General features: G+C 38.9%; 2 protein-coding genes and 1 long non-coding RNA gene across 3 annotated transcripts; 1 reads left to right on the top strand and 2 right to left on the bottom strand.

Moving 5' to 3' along the window:
- Window positions 1-7,885: 7,885 nt before the first annotated feature.
- On the bottom strand, window positions 7,886-9,666 carry LOC137979415 (uncharacterized). Its single transcript, XR_011118328.1, has 2 exons — window positions 9,092-9,666; window positions 7,886-9,008 (listed from the first exon to the last, which is right to left on the bottom strand). It is a non-coding gene; the product is annotated as an uncharacterized lncRNA (long non-coding RNA).
- Window positions 9,667-14,884: 5,218 nt separating this feature from the next.
- On the top strand, window positions 14,885-20,566 carry LOC137979736 (myb/SANT-like DNA-binding domain-containing protein 4). The gene is made up of 10 exons (XM_068827072.1): window positions 14,885-15,727; window positions 16,120-16,206; window positions 16,377-16,496; window positions 16,680-16,796; window positions 16,878-17,007; window positions 18,125-18,198; window positions 18,458-18,538; window positions 18,681-18,761; window positions 18,847-18,934; window positions 19,543-20,566. The coding sequence occupies exons 2-10, from the start codon at window positions 16,126-16,128 to the stop codon at window positions 19,545-19,547; spliced, it is 777 nt and encodes a 258-aa protein (XP_068683173.1). The 5' UTR covers window positions 14,885-15,727; window positions 16,120-16,125; the 3' UTR covers window positions 19,548-20,566.
- Window positions 20,567-21,037: 471 nt separating this feature from the next.
- On the bottom strand, window positions 21,038-22,524 carry LOC137979737 (putative nuclease HARBI1). The gene is made up of 3 exons (XM_068827073.1): window positions 22,192-22,524; window positions 21,907-22,077; window positions 21,038-21,405 (listed from the first exon to the last, which is right to left on the bottom strand). The coding sequence occupies exons 1-3, from the start codon at window positions 22,393-22,395 to the stop codon at window positions 21,097-21,099; spliced, it is 684 nt and encodes a 227-aa protein (XP_068683174.1). The 5' UTR covers window positions 22,396-22,524; the 3' UTR covers window positions 21,038-21,096.
- Window positions 22,525-23,598: the final 1,074 nt, after the last annotated feature.

Raw genomic sequence — 23,598 nt, 5'->3', positions numbered from 1 at the left:
AAGGGATGTAGTAATATATTGCGCCTTTACTTTCCTTGTTTCGATATTAATGGTTTTTTGGTAGTCATATCTTCAAGAATTACAATCCTCGTTTTGATATTACTTAATGCTTTTTTGGTATTCATATCTTCTCGAATAATTTATTAAATTACTCGTGAAACTTAACTGATCCAATTTTTCGCGTTGGAAAGACTGAAAAAAGAATTTCTCCCGATTTGCGTTGGCCTTTATCACTTGCAGGGTCACATTTCCCCTCTCTTTGTGCGCTGTTATAAATGCTGCTATGACGCCTAAGAAACTACTTGCACGCCAGGGCAGCCTATATTTAGTGTTCCTTCACGATTCATTAACAAACAAACAAATCTAGCAAACTGAAAGTGTTCAAAAGGTGTACCAACAAACATCTTTTGTCAAAATTATTGTTGAACTATAAAAAGTATGAAAAAGTACCACTGCTGTCATCATTACCTTTAATACAATTTTATTGCTCACACTCAGTTGTTCAATAATTCCTCTTTTGATTTTTTGACTCATTTAAGAAAAGTTATGCGCTTCAGATCCTGGCCACCATATGAAATTGAGGCTGGAGTTTCTGCATTTCTTATGTAAATCTCAGATTAGTTAGCATTGCGGCAACGCAGTAACCCACTTTCGATATATGAAAATTCAGTCTCATTGAAACAAAAGGCATCACTGTGAGGCTCCAGGGAATAAATTAACTCATACAAATCCATGCATTGATTCCCCTAAGCCTTGTAATCATGTGTATAAAAGTGAGGTCTGTATCATAGCAAGCTTCACTCCAACTTCACTGCCATGTAATAGCCAGGTTACCGATTATACCACTGGAAAATGGTCTATTAACTGTTTTGTTTTCTAAGGTCCATCTGTTGTAAAACCGCGTCATTGCGGGAAGTACACAGTAAGGAACTTCCTTGTTTCCCATCATAAACAGCTTTTAAAAAAAACAAATTCGCATATATAGAGAGTTTAAGCAGGACATTTTCGGCAAACAGTAGACAGTTGTGTGTCACAAAAGCATGCAAATTCACTCTTCGATTTGTCTCACTCAATATATCTAGTTAACAGACTAAAGAAGCTTAAACGTCTTGCTTAATCTCTCTTAGTCTTCTCCTATATTGTTTATTTTTTCTCTCGTCACATTTACCACTGACAGACAACGAAGTATAGAATGGGCCTTTTGCAACAGTTTGTCACATGACCTCTTTTACATAGTCTTACAGGAGTCTGCTGATCACATGCCAATCCTGTTTTTTTTTCACCTTTCAAACTGCTTTTAAAGCTTTGAATCGAGATTTCAAGTCTGAAAATTTCCACATTTGCTCTCACTTATTGCACCCTTGGTAACATTAAGAATCTGAGCTCCGTTTTTGACGCTTTATTATGGAAAATTAAACTGGAGAACAAAAGCTTTTCGTTCATAAACGATAGTATGGAATTTTCAAGTATTTTACTGATCATGAAATCTTTACCTTAAAGGTGGTTTCTCTCTCAAAATTTGTATTCTGAGTAGGTCAAACATGACCTCTACATTTCTGGAATTTATAAAGCTTCAAGCTCACCAACTATCAGTCATGTGACCAGTCTGTTGCAAATGGCACTAGGCCACTCATCCCAGTACTGAAGAAATGCTATTTATATACTCAGTGGGACTTTATTCATTTAATTCACTGTTGTTTTCAAAGTGATTATTTCCATTATGCTACGCCGAATGTGACAAAATATCAAGAAACCAACAAGGCTACGGCGACGAAAACGTTACTTCAAACTATTAGCTTGAGCTATCCTAAGTGCTAAGTGTTTTAAGGCGTTTCCATCTTGTTTATGTTGTATAAGATAGACGAAGTATTCGATAACCAAAATCGTACGAACGGATTTGAAAAAAAGAGAAAGAACAAAAGATTCACTGTTTGTTGTTGTCAAAACCCGAAAATTGGTCATTTTGTGTTTTGATGAGTACGAGAGAGAAATGCCTTACAAAAATGCGTGCCGCACGTGCAGCATGATAATTTCTTCCTCTTTTAGGGCCTGTTTAATTTATAAGAGGCGAGCCAGCCCTGTTAGACGGGCTGGCCCGGTAAAAGGGATGAAGTGTTTATATGGACGATTTCAGACAGGTTTACCGGGATGCATTTTAGGAATTTGTTTAGTGTCTTGTAACCGTCAAAGTCACGCATGGGGTACCTGGTGAATTTTCTTGCTTTGAGGTTCGAAATGAAAGGTTCATTTTAGCCCTAGCAAGTACGGAATGGCATTTTAAAACAAAAGATGCAAAAATCATCCTGTGATTATGCAAATCCGACTACGTTTTCAAGGCAACCCACACGTCATGAGAATTTTTCATCCCAGCAAACCGGGCTGGACCGTTATATGAGATCTCCGTAGTTCAGACCGGGATCTCGGCAAGTGGGCCAGCCCGCCTTCTGATATAAACGAACCGAAATTTTACTAAATAAAAACAGGCAGGAGCCGAGATCTTGGCAAAGGGGGCCTAGCCGGACTGGGCCGCCTCATATATTAAAACAGGTGATAATACTTTTTTTTTGGTGTTGTCGTTGCCGTAGCAGTCGTCATTTCTGCACTGTGGTTTTGTTCCTTGCTTCAAATCCTGAAACCTTTTTCCCTTTTCCAACTCCTGCCATTGACAGTTCTTTGTTTGCTTCTAGTCCGTGGTTTTCATTTAGGATCTAGTTCAAACTACATTTTAGTCTCTACCATTGAAAGAACATTTGGCCATATTTTTCAAAAAATAAATATTGTTTTCTGGAAAAAAATGTTAAGCGGAAATTATTATCATTTAATAATAGTTTCTAAAGAGACTTGCATAATCACAGCAACAAATGAAAAGGCAGACATGTTCGGAGTGCAATGGGATTTGAACCCATGATCTCTTTTATGGAGATTCGGACCGTTAATTTGTGGGACGAGATCGCAGCAAGTCACCAGCCTTTCTTCTCTTCATGAGTGGAAATTGGTGTTGGACAAAACACCGACCCCCCCAGTCCATGGACTACCCAAATGGACTACCCTATAAATACTATTTCAAAAGAGTACTGTTTGTCTATATGTAAGACACGTCTAAAACAGGGCTTACCTTAGCCTAAACACCCATTTTAAACAGTGTTGATCAACAGTATTTAAGTCTAAGCAGCCATTTTAAAAAGGTTCGCTTTCGATAATGTTATTGTTGTGATGGCCGATTACATCATGTAAGTGAAGTGAAACCGGCGCAGTTCTTGGATTTAGCTGCATGTCACCATGCGCACAAAAATAAACAAGGTATGTGCAATGAAAGTATGATTTTTTTTATAATCAATTCTGTTCTTTCAATAGTACTCATTCGAAATGGTATTCTTAGGAGTTAGTCCATTTTAGGGTAGACCATGGACTGGGGGTCAGTATTTTGTCCACAACCGGGGGAATAACAACTAACGGCATCGTAAAAATTCGAATGCCACAAACCCGTCTAAAACAGACACAAGTTTGCCCTCCGATTGCACAGAACACACGAGGACAACTGTATGTAGACGTAAGTGAACTTTCAGTTTCTACATTTTCGGCTCAGCTTCTCAGTTATTTTAGCATTTATAAACTCAAAGTTCATTTTCCCATAAAAACTGAGCTTGGGCTGCCTGTGGTGTGATAACGACCAGTTAAAGAAATAATTTTATTTCTTGCGTTTCACCCTCTTTTGCTGGATTTCTTTTCAGTGAAATGTCTCTTACGCCTCGGAAAAAATTGAGAACAAAAAGACAAAAGACTAACGATAAAACGGAGAAAAAACAGAGATAGTGAAAACGCTTAAAGGCAGCCGATTTCGGGCCCGATCTTTCATCCGCTGTGATGTTTGGTTTCGGAGTCCGTTTGTTTGCAAGGGAAGGGGGGGAAGCCTTCGTCCAATAAGGGGCTCGAGTGAGAATATCGGGCGCCGAGTGTTTTTCTTTATAAATCCACCTTCGGGGTACTACTTGAAACGGGGTCCACTTAACCCTTGCTAACATTACGGAGTCCGTTAGTTATTGTAGGATCCGGGTTTTGTATTGGGACTCTGTTTCTTTTGATCGGCCTCGGGTACTCAGGAACCCAATATGATCAAATGCCTTACAAAAATGCGTGCCGCACGTGCAGCATGATAATTTCTTTCCCTTTTAGGGCCTGTTTAATTTATAAGACGCGAGTCAGCCCTGTTACACGGGATGGGGTTTCTCGAAAGTCCCGGTAATTACCGGGCCCGTTAACTTACCGGGGGCCTGTTTCTCGAAAGACCCGGTAACTTACCGTGCCCGGTAAGTCACCCGGTAATTACCCGATAAGTTTTCGGGTGTTTCTCGAATCTCCCGTTAATTTCGATCCCGTTATTTTTCCCGATAACTTGCCCGGTAACTTACGGGAGCTTTGGAGCTCCCGTTACTCTCCCGTTAAAGTTTACGGGTAACATCATTTTGCTGCATCAAAACAAAATGGCTGCCGAAGACGGACTTTTGTTACGCAGTTTGTCGGCCAAGAACATACCAAGGGAGGCCTGTACTGAATCATATGACCGATACAGAAGTAGTTGAGAGGCATAGCTTGTCAACAGGAAGATAAAATTGGCTGATTGAACGGTATATTGTAAAGAAGATCGATCGAGAGAGAAAGCAATTCGCGGAGACTCAGGTAAACCAATACAGGCTAATAGTCAAGACGTACCCACCTACTTTCGGTGCCGTAAAACTACAGATATTAATATATTAAACTTCGGTGGAATCGGCAATAAAGCAAGCCTTTACTTAAACACGGACTGCAGTTTGTTTTGGCGTGAGTCTACTTTTTTTCACATCTAAATTCGCAGCACCCAGAGTCTTAATAGGGAACAACTAGCTGCAGCATTTCCAGCAAAAAACAAATGACATGTTGTTAAAAAAAACATACAATAAATAAATGGGATGCAAACTACTGGCAGGGAAAATTTGGAAAGGAGAAGCGATCGACCATTACGTGATATTGAGCAAAAAACAAAACATACCCAGCTAAATGCTGCTTGTTTGTCTGAAACAGCAAAGAGGAAATTGTCTCCTTGTGTAAGAATAAAACATGCTTGTGTTCGAGAAAAAAAGGAATTGTTATATGGACTCAAACTCGACAAAACCTATCAATTAATGCTCATCAAACAACGAACTTCTTTGCGTACGTTGTTCCCACGGCGGTCCGCTTTATCTCTGTTTTGTTTTGGTGGTGTTCAAGTGTGACAATAGATTCATGTTTATAAATCTTTCAGGCAAATGTGATCGTGTTTTACCCTATAGCTGGCTTTCCCAGAGTGATTGGAGCAATTGATGGCTCTCTCATTCCTATCTGGCACCCAGACAGTGATGAACATCTCTCTGTTTGTCACAAGGGTTTTTCATGCTATTAATGTGATGACAGTGTGCAATGCTCACCTGTCATCTACAAATTTTGTTTGCATATGGCATGGCTCTGTACATGATTCAACTATTTTTAATGCCTGCCACTTGCAAGCATGTATGGAGGGTGGAGGAGGCGGGAATGGGTGGCTCCTGGGAGACTGGGTATACAATCAAACCCTACAGGTACCAGAAGACCCATACAAAAATGAAGAACACCACTGAGAGGGCCTTTGGAAGACAAGATTTCCCTCCTTGATTACTCTGGTGGGCAGTGCAAAGCAGCAAATTTCTGCCTGGCCTCCATTACTCAATAGCTTCTACATAACTTAAGCCCAACTTAACTCAAAATATTTTCTTTTGTTTAAGATAAATCTCAACACCAGAGAGATACTTGCAAAGCTAATGAGAGGCATGAGTTAATTTCAACTATAACGGAACAAACTGTCTTGAACTTTTTTGCAATGCAGAGCAGTTTGGTAGGGATCACCTCGGTTAAAGACTTGATTATTGCTTCTTGCTAGCTAGGCCTTGAAAGTGACAAAACATGGAGAGAGTTTTGTTAAATTTACTGTGCATTGAAACCAATTTTCAAGGAGAACATCGGTAGCCTCGCAGCTCCTACAAGGTCTCACCTGATTGGAGACCACCCTTGAGGTTTAACAAAAGAACAAATAACAGAAACAAAGGACCCTAGAGGATAGAGTTGCAGCCCTTTTGTTTTAGGCCTAGGGTCCATTGTTTCTGTTATTTGTTCTTTTGTTAAACCTCAAGGGTGGTCTCCAATCAGGTGAGACCTTGTAAGAGCTGCGAGGTGACCAGAGAACATGGAAAAATTTATTTGGCATAGATGGAAAGGTTCAACTTTGCAGTGAAAAACACTTGGAGTGAGGTGCACTCTAACAGTAACATTAATTTTATTGGGTCACTTTGTCCAAAAGCCACTCAAAAGTCATCAGGTGAGTTCATTTTAAATGACACTGCAAAAAAACAGTAAGGGGGAAACAGTAAGGGGGCTTTCATTTATTTGGGGGGGGGGGGTGGGGTAATGTTATTTTGGAGAGGGTATTAAGGGGGGTTGTCATATATTGAGCAGCCTTTTGAGGGGAGTTGATTGAAATGTTGGCTTTTCCACTTCATTTCGCTGACTTCAAAGCTGAATGTACATATTAGAAAAGATTTATAATATTACACCCATTTTCCTGGCCATTGGAAAACGTTTTCCCAATTATGGGAACTGTCCCTGGGAACAGGGAAATGCCTGTATTGGGAAATACCTTTAATGATTAACTCTCAATGGTCTGGACATGGAAATGCACTGCCCTTCCTATGAAGTTTTAAAAGTGACTGATGCCATATATTTTACTTTTTGTGATGGTATGCAAGCTGAACAGGGGCGTAGCGATATACGCTCATACCCACATGCGTACCTCCAAAAATCAAAAAAATAAAACATTGTAAAGGGAGAGGTCTCTCCCTTTTCCTGTAGCCACATTTACTATGGATAATGCACTCGTCTACTAAACACTGATATCAGTAGTTCCAAAGGTTGACAAATAAACAACAAAGTTACTGCAAGTGGATAGTTAGCTTTTTTTTCATGCTTTGATTTATGAAACATACCCCCGGAAAACATGGGAAATGGCATTTCTGAGGCCCTAATAATAAAAATTTTCTGGGGAGCATGCCCCCAGATCCTCCCTAGAGGCTCATGCAGAAAGCACTTGTTTCATTGCACCTTCGCCTCCTGCTGAATTGTTGCTTCTAAGGATATAGATGATTATTGAGTTGAAAATGTTGAATATAAGCATTAATGCTAATAACACATGAATGCATCGGATGAACTGGCTGAGCTGTTCTGCTTTCATATATAAGTTTGGTGGCTCCCGTATGTATGAGGGAGAGAAAGAGGGGGGTTGAGATATAATGCTGGATAAAGATTGGGGCTATGTGATTGTTGCCCTTACTGTAGAGGGGGGTTGGGAAATGTTTGAAGGACTTTCCAAGTAATTTTGCCAACCACCCCCTCCCCCCCCTTCCTACGAGCTAATAAATGAAACCCCCGATACATACAAGCAAAATAGTTTTGCATCTATGTTAAAAGTAACAACAAAAAAACAAACAAAAGCCAAAACTTGACAACAAAATTGCCCAAGACATGGAGCATTCATAAAAATAAAACTACTAATAAAATTAATCACTCAATTGCTTCATTTCCATTGGTCGAGTGTTATAATGTAACACGAAGTGATTCTAGAATACCCGGCCTCTATTGTATTCTTGCAGTAGTGCCCTTTGAAGAACTAGGCATATAATAACAGACGCTATTCCTATGCAAATTAAGTAGACGGGTATTCTAGAATCTAGCCAGTCTTGTTTATGATCAACAGGACATCTGTCTCAAAGACATGAAAATGAGAACAACAAAATCAATCTTTTCTTAAGACCGCAAATTTACCACCAAATCACCTGGACTCATCATGGCTTAACAAAACCCTGTTCATCAAATGTGATTTCAGGATGACTGAGTATTATTGGTACCTGCTTCTCCTTTAAAATGTCACTTTCTAGTTCCAATTTCCCCATTTTTAGCTTGTAAGATGCTATCACAGTTTGAATTATCGACAACACATTTAATTCAGCATTAAAGTCATTATTGGTGCATGAAAACAATCAGGTTTAAGGGGGGTGGCTCTTAACTACCAAACTGTTGCTATGGACCCCTTCAAATAATCATTTCTTGAGTCTCTTTAACTCTGCAGTTACCATTTTTTGCCAAGAGTGTTCTATTTAACATTTCTTCTACTGATTTGACTGACAACCATATTTGGTTAATCACATGGCCAAAACAGAAAATGCCTAACAACTCAGCGAGTTAACTACCGGTATGTTTTTCACAATTTTTTAATGCAACAGTACAAGAACAATCTAACACAAAATCAGTGTAGCATGGATTTACGGCCCTCCTCTGATGCACTTTTTAATATATCAGTTCCATTTTTCCCCAAATAGAAATTCCAAGCTACAGTTTACAAATATTGATGGGTCGATTCCCATCCGATGAAAAAACTACCTCGTCTTTTTGTTCTTTTCGAGACCAAGGACTGGGACTAGTTGCGCATACACCTTTATTGAAGTGATGTCAGATTTCCATTGAAAGAGTTACTTCAAAGAACCATCCAGGCAAGCTTTTTGTAGGGCTCTTTGACTACACAGGTTCCTTAGCAACCATTGTCCTTCTGTAGTTAAGTGCCACCCCCTCAATAAAGGTGCCACAAATTTAAAAATTTAATTATCTTACTTCCAGCTTAGGGGTTCACCAAGTATCTTTGACTTGAAGGAGTCACAATAAATCAAGGATAGAATTATCCCATAAACTAATAAGTGATGACGTACTAATTGATCCCTTTTAGCAATGTCTTTTAAAATCTATTATACCCTTATGATAAATAACTATATAATTAAGAATATTATTGTGGTTTCATTAAATAAACGTGATTTTTTTTCAAATAGTGTATCTTGAGAGTGTTCGCATATATATGCCAATGAAAATCGAAATAAAGGCAGTGAACCTGAGGTAAGACGGAATTCCACCCGACGTACCTGTCGAGATAAAATTGAAAACAGATGTTCTTGAAGAGAATTCAAAACATCTGATAATGCTAAACGATGACTCAAAGACATACCTCCTTCCACCGGTTCGCTGTACGCTGCAATCTACTACTTGTATTGAATCGAAGCCTTCGAGACCGAGAATTTCGCTTAACCTCGTTGTAACATTTTCTGAGCTTCTATTACTCGAGCTCCTTTGGAGTAATAGTGTTGCTTACACTTACACTATAAGTGCTGCTTACAAAAAGCGTGAATAAAAAAAATGCTGCCATCTAAACACCCTTTGCAAAATTTCTCCCGTCAATGAGGTTTAAAAGTCGCCTTCACTGCTAGAAGGTGTAAATAGGAACGATGGAAGGTCATCGCTTCGAACGCCACCTTTGTTTACATCAGAGCGCTCGGTTGGGAAACTGGATGCTACGAGCTCTACGGATCTAGTGCCAAGTCACTGTCCTTCTTTTCATGACGAGCGTGAAGTGCATGCAAGAGCCTGGTAACTCCCGGTTATTTTATCGGCCCCGATAAGTACCGGGAAAGTTTACGGGTGCTTCGAGAAACACTCTTTCGGTCCCGATAAAGTTTCCCGGTAACGGTCCCGGTAAGTTAACGGGCCCGGTAATTACCGGGACTTTCGAGAAACAGGCCCCGGGACCGTTACCGGGAAACTTTATCGGGACCGAAAGAGTGTTTCTCGAAGCACCCGTAAACTTTCCCGGTACTTATCGGGGCCGATAAAATAACCGGGAGTTACCAGGCTCTTGCATGCACTTCGCGCTCGGCATGAAAAGAAGGAAAATGACTTGGCACTAGATCCGTAGAGCTTGTAGCATCCAGTTTCCCAACCGAGCGCTGTGATGCAAATAAAGGTGACGTTCGAACCGTTCTTTTTACACCTTCTAGCAGTGAAGGCGACTTTTTAAACCTCATTGGCGGAGAAAGTTTGCAAAGGGTGTTTAGATGGCAGGATTTTTTTTATTCACGCTTTTTGCAAGCAACACTTTTAGTTTACTGGGAAGCAACGCTCTTTTGGAGTAATAGAAGCTCGAGAGCGAAATTCTCGATCTCGAAGGCTTCGATTCAATACAAGTAGCAGATTGCAGCGTACAGCGAACCAGTGGAAGGAGGTATGCCTTTGAGTCATCGTTTAGCATTGTCAGATGGATTCTCTTCAAGAACATCTGTTTTCAATTTTATCTCGACAGGTACGTCGGGTGGAATTCCGTCTTACCTCAGGTTCACTGCATTTATTTCGATTTTCATTGGCATATATATCCGAACTCTCAAGATACACTATTAAATAATCACGTTTATTTAATGAAAGCAAAATAATATTCTTAATTATATAGTTATTGATCATAAGGGTATGGTAGATTTTAATAGACATTGCTAGAAGGGATCAATTAGTACGTTATCACTTATTAGTTTATGGGATAATTCTATCCTTGATTTATAGTGACTTCTTCAAGTCAAAGATACTTGGTGCACCCCTAGCTGGAAGTAAGATAATAATATTGGTAAATTTGTGGCACCTTTATTAAGGGGGTGGCACTTAACTACAGAAGGACAATGGTTGCTAAGGAACCTGTTTAGTCAAAGAGCCCTACAAAATGGTTTTATGGATGATTCTTTGAAGTAACTTTTTCAATGGAAATCTGACATCACTTCAATAAAGGTGTATGCGCAACTAGTCCCAGTCCTCGGTCTCGAAAAGAACAAAAGGACGAGGCCGTTTTTTCATTGGATTGGAACCGTCCCATCAATATTTGTAAATGGTAGCTTGGAATTTCTATAATTTTTGGGCAAAAAATGGAACTGATATTTTGAAAAGTGTATCAGAGGAGGGCCATAAATCCATGCTACACTGATTTTGTGTTAGATTGTTCTTGTACTGTTGCATCAAAAATTTGTGAAAAACATCGTTAACTCACTGAGTTTTTAGGCATTTTCTTTTTTGGCCATGTGATTTACCAAATATGGTTGTCAGTCGAATCAGTAGAAGAAATGTTAAATAGAACACACTTGGCAAAAAATGGTAACTGCAGAGTTAAAGAGACTCAAGAAATGATTATTTGAAGAGGTCCATAGCAACAGTTTGGTAGTTAAGAGCCACCCCCACCTGATTGTTTTCATGTGGCAATAATGACTTTAATGCTGAATTAAATGTGTCGTCAGTATTTCAAACTGTGATAGCATCTTACAAGCTAAAAATGGGGAAATTGGAACTAGAAAGTAACATTTTGAAGGAGAAGCGGGTACCAATAATGCTCAGTTATCCTAAAATCACATTTGATGAACAGGGTTTTGTTAAGCCATGATGAGTCCAGGTGATCTGGTGGTAAATTTGCAGTCTTAAGAAAAGATTGATTTTGTTGTACTCATTTTCATGTCTTTGAGACAGATGTCCTGTTGATCATAAACAAGACTAGCTAGATTCTAGAATAACCATCTACTTAATTTGCATAGGAATAGTGTCTGTTATTATATGCCTAGTTCTTCAAAGGGCACTACTGCAAGAATACAATAGTGGTCGGGTATTCTAGAATTACTTCGTGTTACATCATATTTATATAACACTCGACCAATGGAAATGAAGCAATTGAGTGATTAATTTTATTAGTAGTTTTATTTTTATGAATGCTCCATGTCTTGGGCAATTTTGTTGTCAAATTTTGGCTTTTGTTTGTTTTTTTGTTGTTACTTTTAACATAGATGAAAAGTATTTTGCTTGTATGTATCAGGGGGGTTTCATTTATTAGCTCATAGGAAGGGGGGGGGGGGGGGGGATGGTTGGCAAAATTACTTGGAAAGTCCTTCAAACATTTCCCAACCCCCCTCTATAGTAATGGAAACAATCACATAACCCCAATCTTTATCCAGCATTAGATCTCAACCCCCCTCTTTCTCTCCCTCATACATACGGGAGCCACCCAACTTATACATGAAAGCAGAACAGCTCAGCCAGTTCATCCAATGCATTCTTGTGTTATTAGCATTAATGCTTATATTCAACATTTTCAGCTCAATAATCATCTATATCCTTAGAAGTAACAATTCAGCAGGAGGCGTAGCAAGGTTTTTCCGTTGAAATAGGTACACACAGGAAGGTGAAGTGAAACAAGCGCTTTCTGCATTAGCCTCTAGGGAGGATCTGGGGGCATGCTCCCCAGAAAATTGTTATTATTAGGGCCTCAGAAATGCCATTTCCCATGTTTTCCGGTGGTAAGTTTCATAAATCAAAGCATGAAAAAAATGCAAACTATTCACTCGCAGTAACTTTGTTGTTTATTTGTCAACCTTTGGAACTACTGATACAAGTGTTTAGTAGATGAGTGCATTATCCACGGTAATTGTGGGTATGTCCGTATATGGTCGCTACGCCCCTGTTCAGCTTGCATACCATCACAAAAAGTAAAATATACATGTATGCTATCTGTCACTTTTAAAACTTCATAGGAAGGGCGGTGCATTTCCATGTCTAGACCATTGAGAGTTAATCATTAAAGGTATTTCCCAATACAGGCATTTCCCTGTTCCCAGGAACAGTTCCCATAATTGGGAAAACTTTTTCCAATGGCCAGGAAAATGGTTGTAATATTGTAGATCTTTTCTAATATGTACATTCAGCTTTGAAGTCAGCGAAATGAAGTGGAAAAGCCAACATTTCAATCAACCCCCCTCAAAAGGCTGCTCAAAATATGACAACCCCCCTTAATACTTTTCCAAAATAACACTCCCCCCCCACCCCCCTCATGTGGTAATAAATGAAAGCCCCCTTACTGTTTCCCTTTTTTGCAGTGTCATTTAAAATGAACTCACCTGATGACTGTTGAGTGGCTTTTGGACAAAGTGACCCAATAAAATTAATGTTACTGTTAGAGTGCACCTCACTCCAAATGTTTTTCAATGCAAAGTTGAATCTTTCCATCTATGGCAAATACATTTTTCCATGTTCGCCTTGAAAATTGGTTTCAATGCACGGTAAATTTAACAAAACTCTCTCCATGTTTTGTCACTTTCAAGGCCTAGCTAGCAAGAAGCAAATAATCAAGTCTTTAACCAAGGTGATCCCTACCAAACTGCTCTGCATTGCAAAAAAGTTCAAAACAGTTTGTTCCGTTATAGTTGAAATTAATTCATGCCTCTCACTAGCTTTGCAAATATCTCTCTGGTGTTGAGATTTATCTTAAACAAAAGAAAACATTTTGAGTTAAGTTGGGCTTAAGTTATGTAGAAGCTATTGAGTAATGGAGGCCAGGTAGAAATTTGCTGCTTTGCACTGCCCACCAGAGTAATCAAGGAGGGAAATCTTGTCTTCCACAGGCCAAAGGCCCACTCAGTGGTGTTCTCTATTTTTGTATGGGCCTTCTGGTACCTGTAGGGTTTGATTGCATACCCACAGTCTCCCAGGAGCCACCCATTCCCGCCTCCTCCACCCTCCTCCATACATGCTTGCAAGTAGCTGGCATTAAAAATAGTTGAATCTTGTACAGAGCCATGCCATATACAAACAAAATTTGTAGATGACAGGTGAGCATTGCACACTGTCATCATATTAATAGCATGAAAACCCTTGTGGCAAACAGAGAGATGTTCATCACTGTCTGGGCACCAGATAGGAATGAGAGAGCCAATCAATTGCTCCAGTCACCCTGGGAAAACCAGCTATAGGGTAAAATACGGTCACATTTGCTTGAAAGATTTATAAACATGAATTTATTGTCACACTTGAACACCACCAAAAGAAAACAGAGATAAAGTGGACCGCCGTGGGAACAACGTACGCAAAGAAGTTCGTTGTTTCAGTTGATGAGCATTAATTGATAGGTTTTGTCGAGTTTGAGTCCATATAATAATTTCTTTTTTTCTCGAACACAAGCATGTTTTATTCGTACACAAGGAGACAATTTCCTCTTTGCTGTTTCAGACAAACATGCAGCATTTAGCTGGGTGTGTTTTGTTTTTTACTCAATATCACGTGATGGTCGATCGCTTTTCCCTGCCAGTAGTGTGCATCCCATTCATTTATTTATTTATTTGTATATATAAATTTTTTTGTTAACAACATGTCATTTGTTTTTTGCTGGAAATGCTGCAGCTAGTTGTTCACTATTAAGACTCTTGAGTGCTGCGAATTTAGATGTGAAAAAAAGTAGACTCACACCAAAACAAACCGCAGTCCGTGTTTAAGTCAAGGCTAGCTTTATTGCCGATTCCATCGAACTTTAATATATTAACATCAGTAGTTTTACGGCACCGAAAGTAGGTGGGTACGTCTTGACTATTAGCCTGTATTGGTTTACCTGAGTCTCCGTGAATTGCCGTCTCTCTAGATCGATCTTCTTTACAATACACCGTTCAATCAGCCAATTTAATCTTCCTGTTGACAACCTATGCCTCTCAGCGACTTCTGTATCGGTCATATGATTCAGTACAGGCCTCCATTGGTATGTTCTTGGCCGACAAACTGCGTAACAAAAGTCCGTCTTCGGCAGCCATTTTGTTTTGATGCAGCAAAATGATGTTACCCGTAAACTAACGGGAGCTCCAAAGCTCCCGTAAGTTACCGGGCAAGTTATCGGGAAAAATAACGGGATCGAAATTAACGGGAGATTCGAGAAACACCCGAAAACTTATCGGGTAATTACCGGGTGACTTACCGGGCATGGTAAGTTACCGGGTCTTTCGAGAAACAGGCCCCAGGCGTGCGTTTCTCAAAAGACCCGAAAACTTTTCGGGCCCGTAAAGTTTTCGGGGAGTTTTTCGGGCGTGATTTTCGGGTTGCGAAAAATGTTTCTCAAAACACCCGAACGTAGCCCGATATTTTCGGGTAGGTTTTTTCGGGAATGACCTTCTGCGTCTGCGTGGACAGGAGGTTCGAGAATCAAGATCGATTTGTTGGAGGGGCAAGTGGAACAGTGGCATTGATGCCCTCTTTCCATTGTTTTTTATTGTTCACCTGTTAAATAACTCTAGTTTGTGGTTAGTTACTGGAAATTCCATAATACAAGCTTGTCTTGAGTGTGACGGCAATCTTGAAATCGAAGTATCTTGCAACGTTGACCAGCCGTTGATACATGGTTTGAGCACATTTTTCTTGTCTTTCGAGAATTTATCTATATCACTTGCATTTGCTATTCAAACCTGATAATGTACGTCAAAAAGCACCAAGTCGTACGTTTGCGATGAGGTTTCTGTAACCTTAAAACATTTATAAATGTTTAGTTTTTTTCAACGAAAGGTTGCAGTGAGTGCGGGCAGGTAAGGTATCGAAGCGGACAGGTAGGCTAGTTTGATCTTGTTTTGTCACTTTCGTTTGTGGTCATGTTTCTTCTTTCTTGTAAAAAATTACTGCTAAGTCATTGTTGACTTTAACATGGAGTGCTAATCAAGAAAAATGAAAGTGGATTAACTTAAGCTTAAGCTTACAGTGAATGAAATAGAGGCCTTTGCAGTCTCCCAACATGGATTGATTTTAACTGCGGAGTAGGCTGCTGTGCTACAAGTAAGTTCTCTGTCTATATTTTTTTATTTAAATAAAGATGTTTACCTTGCTATTAAATTGTTGATGAGAGAGTTTATTAACGCAATGAAAATCATTTTCTTTCTTTATTGGTTTGCCTTTCTTGTTCAATTGGTTTGGTGGCTCTGAATTTGGCGGGAATTTATGCGGAAGCCGCGTCACCGTTTGTTCCGGCTGAATTGTTACGTTGGTATGCTGTATTTTGGTACAAGTAAATTAATTTAAATCAATCTTATTTCCTGTGATAATTATCTTGAGGTATGCTGGAGTGAATTATATTATATTTTGAAACGTTTGTTAGTGCAATTCATGACAAGTACTTTGGAGCATTGGTATAATAGCACGTTAGTAAACAATGATTTAATTAAGATAAGCATCAAAGATTACGTTATAGCCTTTGTTGGCCTTTGAGAAGTAGTAAGAATGGAGAAGATTATCATGCCAGTAATAGTTATCCTTCTTCCGGACTTGAAATCAGTGCTAGCAAAGTGTCTCTCAAATTCAGCTCTTGAGCAGCTAAGGCATTCATCACATTAGAAATGCTATCCTACTGTGTCTTTCTTTAATTCTGCTCCATTGTAGTAAAGGATGTCTGAGACCAAGAAAGAAAGTGCCAGATTTACGGAAGACATGAACAGAGCCCTCATTGATGGCTATACGAGAAGACAAGTCAGTGGATAAATTTATCTCTTTACATTATACTGAAAAAAACCATGTTTTACTTGCTTTTTTTTCTTTAACAAAAGGTTGCAGTGAGTACATTTACAGTGAGGTTTCAATTGTTAATAATGTCGTATTGAATTACAAATTTGCTAGTTTTCAATGTACTTTATTTTAAGGTTGTTCTCAAGTCAAAATTTTCAAATGTGGTGACTAATAATTGCAAAAAAAATGCTTGGGAGGAGATCACTATGGCAGTGAATGCTGTAAACTCAGGGGAGAGGAAAACTGTTGACCAGGTGAAATGATCATACCATGCTATGCATAGATTATTATGAATTTCGAACTTATGCTTTTTTGACCACGAGATGGCTGGACAGAAAAAACAAAATTTTCCCATCTGGTTTTCCTAACCAGTATATTAATGCACAGTCATTAATTTCTTTTAGTATTCTTCCATCAACATTAATCCTACTTTGCAGGTGAAGAAACGATGGGAGGATCTGACTGCGTCAGTAAAACGAAAAGAACGTCAGGCACACCAAGGAGAAGTTAGAAGATTAAAAGTCACTGGGAATGGGAATTTACCAGATGACTCAGTAAGACAGACCTTAGTTGTGCCATTGTGATTTGTCTGTAGTAAATTAGATCAAGAACATGAAGTAAATTAATTTTTGCAGGAACTTAGTGAGGATTTGCATTGTCCAGTGGCTCCAGCTGTGAGCAGAATGTCCTCCACTGAGAGAGAAGTGGCGAATGTACTTGGTCCTCAGGCGTTTATTGGGATAAATGGAGGAACAGATACTCTGGGTAAATTGTGTATATAGTTTAATTTAAACCACACCAGTGACAATCAGTCTAGTTAGTTTATGTGATAGAGATTGCCACATGCTTCTCCTTGTAAAAAGTAGCAAGAATAAATGGATTAGGGGATAAGAGGTACATAAAAATGGTTGGTGTGTAACCACCTCCTACCCACCTAATGAAGATAATGATGATCATGATTATATGTTACCTGGGGTTCTTATAGAAGTTGCCATAGTAATAATTAATATGGATGTACAGTATGCACATATTAAACTGATAGTGTTCTCCCTTGTTTGCAGCATAACAGGTCAAAGTGGTTTTTTAAACTGGTAGATCAATCAAAGATACCTGTTTAATTTTCTCAAAAATACCAAACAAAGTCTATTTCTAGGGAGTTAAAAAAAAGTTTGCAGGCAGTAAAATTTTCCAGTTACCACACGTTTGAAAAGGAGAACACTGATTAATAATTGATAATGCTTGTGTCAGGTTGTGCAACAAAAGCATTTATATAATAACCAAAATCATTGCACGCTCTCTGGTCAATCAGCTATTTTTTTATTGTGCCAGTAAAGTCATGGAAAAATCGTGCATCTTCTGAATTATTATCTAAAAGCAATAGACCACACGTTCTAGGGTTTATAGGCTTGAAAACCACTTGGGATGTTGGAAGAACACTCAAAGAATTCATCAATCTGACTCTCCTGCGGCTCGTGATTTACGAATTCTTCTCATGTTGTACCAACATCCCCCGTGGTTTATCAGCCTATAAACTATAGAAACTTGTGGTCTATTGCTTAATTTGCCAACTACAAACAGTTACAAAAATGTTGAGTCGACACTCTAAGTGAAAAACAGCCGCCTTCCGAAATTGAAATCAATGCTAGAAAAGTGTCTTACACATAGAACACAAAGCCCCTTCCTTTCCCCTATTGAGCATGATCTTGCATTGCTAACATCATGGGAGGGGAGGGGAAAATGGAAAGCGAGGTGGATTGAGATTTTCCTGTAACCTGTCTCAAGTATTTTTGCAACTGGTTGTACTTACTTGTTTTGCTGAAAGACAGTTTGCATGAAAAATTGCATAGTTTTATTAACAGCACCTTTTCTCTGTGTATAACAGAAACATTATGGAAAGAGGGCATCAATGCCACTGCTCCACTCGTCCCTCCAACAAGCCAAGAGTATGTCATTGAGGTATATTAGGACTTTGATGTAACATTCTATTAAATTTCTTGAAAAAAGAATCCCTCTTTATTTTCATGCAAAATACATACAAAAAGGGAACGAGAATAAAATTTAATGGTCAGAGGAACTGGGTAATTTAAATCATGAGTTAGACTTTTTCGGTTGTGGTCATGCACACTGACTTAACTTTAAAAACACTTAAACTTCTCTTTCAAATCTCGCATTCTAGACTATACACTAGTGTTTTCTTTGTGCTTTTTGGATGTAGAATGAAACCAGTAGCAGCAGCAGTTCCTCAGCAAGGCTGTGTGAAGCTAGTGTACAGTCACTTTTAATGAAGGATGTGCAGGTAATATTTTTCTTATTTTTGCTTTTAGTGAATGTAGGGTATTGAATAATAATAATAATAATAATAATAATAATAATAATAATAATAATAATAATAATAATAATAATAATGTCGCTGTCTGATTTTATTTTATGTGTCCCAGGATATTGATGAAGTGGTTGAGGTTTCCATAAAACCCATCAGAAAAGGCAAAAAGAGGACCCTTGCAGATGCACAGCTGGAGGTAATGATTTTACATGACAAGAAAAAAACTACTGATTCTGAATATGCTTGTAGTAGTCAAATCTGTTTATTTCAAACTGTTCCAGTACTTTGAGGTTGAAACCAGCTATTACAAACTGAAGATGGAGAAAGTTAAACTTGAAATGGAGCTTCTCATGAAAAAGCAAAAAGAGGGTAGGTATAATAATAATATTTAACAAATTACTTTTTACCACAATTGCTTTTAGTCTCGCAGTCTGATTGGTTAACTTGCCATTGTTGCTAAGAGTCTAGACAAAACCAATACTTGATTTGATTGAGTTAATCATTTGTTGTAAGGATATGCCTGCAAATGACCTGAATTAACACTGAGTGTGATTACAATCTGAAAGAGTCCTCAAACATAGGCCTCCACATTCGTGGTACTGTGCCCCATATTTTAATTTCATTCGTCTGTGATGTGTGCTCTGAAGTGATGGCATATTGTTAATATTAACTCGTAATCAGATATAAATAATTCCTTTAAATTCTTCCATTGATGTTGTTGGAAAGGTGATTTATTCTCTGGCCAAGCTACACAAAACGTACACTGAATTAACACAACGACTCGACACAACATTTATTTGAACATTCCTTCAGTACTTTGAGGTGGCAACCAGTTACTATAGCATGAAGAAATGAATTGAGACTCTGATTGAAAAGAAAAAATAGCCTAATCATTGTGAGTTAATCATCATGTTTTCCTGATAATTTCCAGCTGTTTTTGTGATATTTTCTACTTTTTTTTCTACTTTTCTCCTCAGAATAATTCAGCGTTTGGTGAAGGATGTATGGCTTTTGAACTTGTGCAGCTCATATGCAGTGCAATATATTCTTTTATAAAATAATTAGGATCGTACGTGCACTCTCATTGGTCAAGAGCTGTGTTTAGATGAGAGTATGTAAACATGGCTGTCTCAAGTATTTTTGCAACTGGTTGTACTTAGCTGTTTTGCTGAAAGAAAGTTTGCATGAAAAATCGCATAGTTTTATCAACATTTACAAGCCTAATGGTGGTGAGCTTGCCTTTATCTTCGGGATTTTTGGATTTGCCTTGTGGAACCTGTGTTTCATATTCCATGGGATTTCTTTATAGTTTTTTCCTTATATTTTTTAAGAACGACGATTTTAGTGTAAAGATTTTTCATCTTTATTATTCCCATTTTGTTTTAGTTAGTGGAGAGAAACCCCTTCTTGTAAGGAGGATTCTTCTATCAGCACCAATTAAGAAAGCCACAAAGGTTGCTAGGTTAACTGCTGCTTCATGTATTACTATTAAATAACCAACATTCACTAATTTAGCAGGTAGTTTGAGGAGAATATTTTGTGTGTGAATGGTGAGTTGAGGAAAAATCATAGACAAAAGTTAGGGTTAGTCTGTAAAATGAGGGGAGAAAATTACAAAGCAAACTCTCAACTTCAAAATAAGGTTAACAAATGAAACAAACTCTGCATGAAATTAAGAACTTTAATCCCAGAAACAGCCAGATATTACACGTACGAAAAACTAAATCAAGTAGGAGGGATTAATAAATATTTGACCATGAAAATTATTTGTTCTTAAAAATGGGAATGAAAAATACCTTTGATTGTAAGTGATTTTGTGTTTATGCCTGTTCGTCAAAGGCAGGATCCATGAAAAGCATTCTTCATGGGAACTTTTTTGCAAAACGCTGATTACTGGTTATAAGATTATATTATAAGATTGTGTAGCTCCAGCTTAAATACTATATATTGACCAGTAGGTTTAAGCAGAAGTGGTATATTAAATAAGAAATCTGAAAGGAAGTGTTCATGGTAGTTTTGTATTTTCCACTTTGTTACCTCCTTTTTTTTCCGGTTTTCAGAGGACCCGCCCCATTGTAGCTTTATACTTAACTGTCCATTTCTTGTTTGTTGTGTTGAAATTTATTGTAAAATATTAATAATTGAAGTGAGTGAATGTGCATTAGCGCTTACATTTGAGAAAACACTTCTTGGATAAGTTTTTGCCTTTTGGCAACACCTGATTCATCACAGTTTTGTGCAGAATACATAGGCCTGTCATCACTGCCATTAAGCTGTGTAACATCAAGCCCATCTGGCAGCTGGGTGTTGTCATGGATACACATGTTATGCAATACCACTATCGCAACAATTATGTCGCAACAGCGGCATGGGGAGAACTGCATCGTCCCTCCAGAGAAATCAAGGCATCGAAACCTTTGTTTCAAGAGGCCAAATGATCGTTCTATCACATTCCTTGTTCTCGTGTGGCTCCTTTGGTACGTTTCTTCTGCTGCACTCGACACTTTGTCAGGGTTTAAGGGGGTCATAAGTTAGCTCTGTAGGGCGTATCCTCTGTCCCCAAGCAACCATCCTTCCTGCTGTTTTGTTTCCATGTGGATCTGCAGTGCGCTCCCGTTGAAGATGGCTGAGTCATGGACTGAGCCATGCCACTTGGCCACAATGTTTGTGAACCGCATTTCTGCATCACAGACTGCCATCACGTTGATGGCATGAAATCCCTTATGACAAACATAAAGGTGTTCCTCTTTTGCCGGTGCACGGATTGGGATGAGCGTGCCATCGATCGCCCCCATAACCTTGGGGAAAGCTCCAATCGAGTAAAATTTCGTCATAGTTTCCTATGAAAGATCACAGTAGTTAAAACGGCGGACCCAATAAACTGCGGCTCAAAACTTGAGGAGATTAACAGCCTGTTAGACGTGGGCATCAGAATATGAATCAACATTTTCGGAACAAACTCTTTAATCATTTGAATCACAGAATTAATACTTTATGCCAATTCGCATGACCGACGACCACTCGATGCGGACCGCAGAGAAAACAGTAAATAAAATGACTTCATCGGAAAAGACGTAAATTTAAGTTAGTTTTTGTGCGAAATTCTACGGGTTGTGCGTTTTTTTACCCCAGTTTTTTTAGGAATATGCCTACTCGAGTGGAAAGAGCAGTTGAATTTAGGACTTTTCGCTAAATTGCAAACAAGAAATATAGTGTAAATGGAAATGAAAATCGCTCCCCCTTTCATGCAAATGATCGTGTCTAGTACTAGTAGAGTTTACTTCACAGTTAGCTAGTGCTTTTTTTGTAGAACTATGGTAAAACTTAATATCAATAATTACATTCACTTCTTCTCTTGATGTGGGAAAGATAATCCATTCGCCAGCAATACTCTTTAAACACTGGGTAAAGGAGTGAACACAGCGACTGGCGCTAGCCTTGGAAATCCCCATGGTGTCTGCGACGACTTTCAAGAAACTTCCACTTGCAAAGTAACGTAATGCTGTCAGGACCTAATAGGTTAATAAACATTTGAAACCTCCACTATACTCGAAAAGAGCCTCTTTGTCAACGAGGGAGTTGAAAGTGCCAGTGGCTAGATCATAGAAAAAAGGAAAATTACCCACCTGAATCTCCGGATCTAGCGGAGCATTTCGCCCGGTGTTGCGCCTCAATTGTCCTTCAAACTTCAAAATAAGCCACTCAATTCTCTCAGGTGACAATCTAAAACGTTCAATTACCTCGCATCTTCTCATTCCAGTCAAAACTGTTCTTTGTCTGTATTTTCTTTTCTCACGATTTGGGGTTAAAAGTGCTCCAACGGCAGCCATTTTTTATTCACTAAACTTTCCCGAGATTTTTTTGACTTTTCTCGGGAGCACGCAATCACCCGTAAAATATCTCGGGAAAACGATACGTTTTTTTCGGGCCCGAAAAACTCGGGCGTTTTGAGAAACACCTAAAATTGTTTTCGGGAGCTTTTCGGGTGCGTTTCCGGGCCCGAAAAGTTTTCGGGTCTTTTGAGAAACGCACGCCAGGCCCGGTAAAAGGGATGAAGTGTTTATATGGACGATTTCAGCCAGGTTTACCGGGATGAATTTTAGGAATTTGTTTACGTGTCTTGTAACCGTCAAAGGCACGCATTGGGTACCTGGTGAATTTTCTTGCTTTGACGTTCGAAACGAAAGGTTCAGTTTAGCGCTAGCAAGTACGGAATGGCATTTTAAAACAAAAGATGCAAAAATAATCCTGTGATTATGCAAATCCGACTACGTTTTCAAGGCAACCCACACGTCATGAGAATTTTTCATCCCAGCAAACCGGGCTGGACCGTTTATGTGAGAATTTTTCAGCCTGGCTTGCCGAGATCTCCGTATCTCAGACCGGGATCTCGGCAAGTGGGCCAGCCCGCCTTCTGATATAAACGAACCGAAATTGTACTAAATAAAAACAGGCATGAGCCGAGATCTTGGCAAAGGGGGCCTAGCCGGACTGGCCCGCCTCATATATTAAAACAGGTTATATTACTGTTTTTTGGTGTTTTCGTTGCCGTAGCAGTCGTCATTTCTTAAACTTCCTATTGGGACGATAAACGGGTTGCCCGCCATTACTGGTGCAGTTCCCCTCGAAAATAGAATTGATCAAAAGCTATTCTCTCCCTTCTTGATTTATAAAACAAGCATCTTGAATTGAAATTATGGAGCTTGACATTCGATGCGCGGGTCTTGAATACATGAATTGCACAACAAGAGAAGTGACATAAATTGCGAGGAATTTGATTTGGTCAACAAACAAACTGATGCTAATTGTTGTCAACTTGAGTGTTAATTGTGCGAGTTTTTTTATTTTTTAGCGGACTTGATATTTTGTCACGTACGGCGTAGCATACTTCTTAAGTATTCCTCTTTTGTTTCCATATGCTAATATTTATTGCCTGCGGAACTTTGATGTCACACAATCGTGGCCGCGTGCGGGACTGTGGGACTGCGGGAGCACCCTTCTTGAGTATTTCTGTTTTGTTTCAATATGCAAAT

The sequence above is a fragment of the Montipora foliosa genome, chromosome 12, assembly GCF_036669935.1.
Source record: "Montipora foliosa isolate CH-2021 chromosome 12, ASM3666993v2, whole genome shotgun sequence".
Classification (NCBI taxonomy): domain Eukaryota; kingdom Metazoa; phylum Cnidaria; class Anthozoa; order Scleractinia; family Acroporidae; genus Montipora; species Montipora foliosa.
Note: the sequence above shows the minus strand (reverse complement) of the source record. Positions and strands in the feature narration are given on the sequence as shown.